Raw genomic sequence first — 2,798 nt, 5'->3', positions numbered from 1 at the left:
CAGTAAAGACAACGCGGTCAAGGGAACGGCATAACAATTAAGACGCACATTCTCTCTTTCTCTCTCTCTCTCTCTCTCTCTCTCTCTCTCTCTCTCTCACACACACACACACACACACACACACACACACACACACACACACACACACTGACACACACACGCATGCAGTACATGCACACACACATGCAGTACATGCACACACAGTCACACAAAGACGAATCTAAACATGCCTACAAACAGCTCCTCATCGTCCACCAAGGGTATCCGCAGGGCCGCTTCTGAGTTGGAGAGATCTGATTCTATCACGGTAAGGACTTCACTCATTACCATTCAATAGTCCAGTGGGTCGGAGTGGTTAGTACCAGATTCTGTTATGATCTCGTTATAAGGATTGTAAAAAAAAACAATAAGCTCCACTAATGCGCGCGGAGAGTCTGTGTCATTGGTGAGGGCACCATTACGCACGAGCTGTGCGCACATTGTAGGCAACGATAAGAGACCATGGATGACGCGAAATGCGAAAGACAAACCTTGATGAAAACAAATACAGCTTGAAAGTGGCATAAACTTTAGTTCCAAAAGCACTAAGACTGCGCTATGCGACAGGTTTATATAGACTGCATTGCTGTTCTTGTGCGCTTTTGGAGATGTAAAGCGCTCCCGTCGAATGTCCACCAGGTAAGTAACCAAGGCTCTCCAACTACTGTGTTCTGTGTCGTGTGCTGTTGAGATTCAAAATGTGTTTACACGGATAACCTCAAAACAAACTCGCTCTCCTTCTTTTGGTGCAGTCTCCAAGATTCATTGGCAGGCGCCAGAGTTTGATCGAGGATGCGAGAAAGGAACGGGAGGCGGCAGCCGCGGCAGCCGCGGCAGAGGCCGCCGAAGCGACCGAACAGATAGTGTTTGAGGAAGAGGATGGAAAAGCGCTCCTAAATCTCTTCTTCACTTTGAGGAACTCCAAGACACCAGCACTGTCGCGCTCTCTCAAGGTTTTTGAGGTAGGCAGCCGGATTTATCCGATGGCTTTAAAGAGAGGCTTTCCAGTAGTACATGATACAATTTTATATTTACAGGATTTGATATATCATTTCACAATTCACAAATTAATATTACAGTACGATAAAAGTCGCAAACAAATGGTATCAAACTATACCATTTGACACGAAATGGAGAAACCCTTGAAAGTGAAGATTAATTTTGCCAGACCTTTGTGGATTTTGGAATTGAAAATAGACGATTGAAGGAGAACATTAAACAATTATTAAATTGGAAAAATAGATGCTAAAAAAGAAATACAGGTTTCAGTAAATGCGTTCAGCTTTTAGGCACCAATCGTCTTGTCCCCTCGGTTTCACAAGGCTTGATTTTACAGGCGACAAGCCGACATTTAATATCTTAATTTAATTTGTTTCAGGAGAGGCAACTCGTCTAATTCAATAAGCTGCTAATTACGTAGAATGGTGTGAGGGAAGCATTTTCAGAAGAAAAAAACCGATCCTATTATGGATTATTATCCAAAGTAGAAAGGGTTTAATAGCAGTGAAATAAACGATATTGTTTTGTTTATTGTGGATTGTGATTCAACCTATTTTGTTTTCAGGCGGATTAATCATTGATCATAACGATAACTCAATTTTACACTAAATTCTGGAGTAAATATGCTGCATGATATTATTTTCTTTGTGATGTATATAGCATGGTATGTGGCTCTTTCAGAAAATATTTCTGTAATATAATGTCATGAGAGTTAATTAGATTACAATTTTAATTGACTATTTATCCAGTCATTCCACATCAGTCTTGAGAGGTAATGATTTCATGTTGCCATGCCTGATGCTACTGTTTTAAGGTTACATCTCAACAGACAAAAATAAATAAATAGAGTAGTAAAGTAGTACTTTATTAATCCCCAAGGGGAAATTCATTTTCAGGTTAAATAGGTTTAAGAAATACACTTGTGTACAGCCTAAAGCAGACTCCATCCATCCACCCATCCCTCCATCTCTCCATCCCACTCCTTCCATCCCACCCATTTAAACCCACTCATCCCTTGCTTCACTCATTCCCCCCACCGCACTCCTTCCCTCCCGCCATCCATCCATCTACCAGGGGAGGCTGGTGGAGGTAGAAATCGGAGGACAGGCTCATTGTAATAATGCATGTCAACGGAATGAGGAATGGTATCAAACACGCGTTAAACTTTGATACCATTCCTCATTCTGTTCCATGCACTATAATGAGCCCGTCCTCCGAATTTCTACCTCCACCAGCCTCCCCTGCCATCTACCGTACAATAAGAGGCTCACAGATCCATGCTCTGCCTGTTGCTGCAGACGTTCGAGGCTAAAATCCATCACCTGGAGTCTCGGCCGAGCAAGAAGCCCAAGGACAGCCTGGAGGGCCTGGAGTACTTTGTCCGCTGCGAGGTGCACCTGTCGGACGTCAGCACTCTCATCAGCTCCATCAAGAGGATCGCGGAGGAAGTCAAAACCACCAAAGAGGTCAAATGTAAGGCTGCATTTCACCGCTAGTTCACTTCACACAAAGCTTTCAGTCCGCCGAAGGAATGACGGCAAAACCACGCTGAAGACTGATGATTCAAAACCGCCAAAAAACCCACCAGTGTGGAGGCTGGTGGAGGTGGAAATCGGAGGATGGGCTCATTGTAATACATGGAATGGAATAGGGAACGGTATCAAATCAATTTCATTCTTCATTCCATTCCATGCGTTACCGTGAGTCCGTCCTCCGATGTCTACCTCCACCAGCCTCCCCTGGTCTCCAGGTACACCAGC

General features: G+C 43.9%; 1 protein-coding gene across 1 annotated transcript in view; it reads left to right on the top strand.

Annotated features, from left to right (window-relative positions):
- Positions 1-226: 226 nt before the first annotated feature.
- The window catches only part of th (tyrosine hydroxylase), a gene marked incomplete at both ends in the record, with an annotated part of 9,673 nt that continues 7,101 nt past the window's right edge, over positions 227-2,798 (top strand). Inside the window, 3 exons of the mRNA XM_083667062.1 lie at positions 227-307; positions 792-1,001; positions 2,337-2,511. Coding sequence (XP_083523188.1) covers positions 227-307; positions 792-1,001; positions 2,337-2,511 — 466 coding nt within the window. The remainder of the gene's footprint in view (positions 308-791; positions 1,002-2,336; positions 2,512-2,798) is intronic.

This window comes from Argentina silus, assembly GCF_951799395.1.
Source record: "Argentina silus genome assembly, chromosome: 3".
In the NCBI taxonomy this organism is placed as follows: domain Eukaryota; kingdom Metazoa; phylum Chordata; class Actinopteri; order Argentiniformes; family Argentinidae; genus Argentina; species Argentina silus.
Note: the sequence above shows the minus strand (reverse complement) of the source record. Positions and strands in the feature narration are given on the sequence as shown.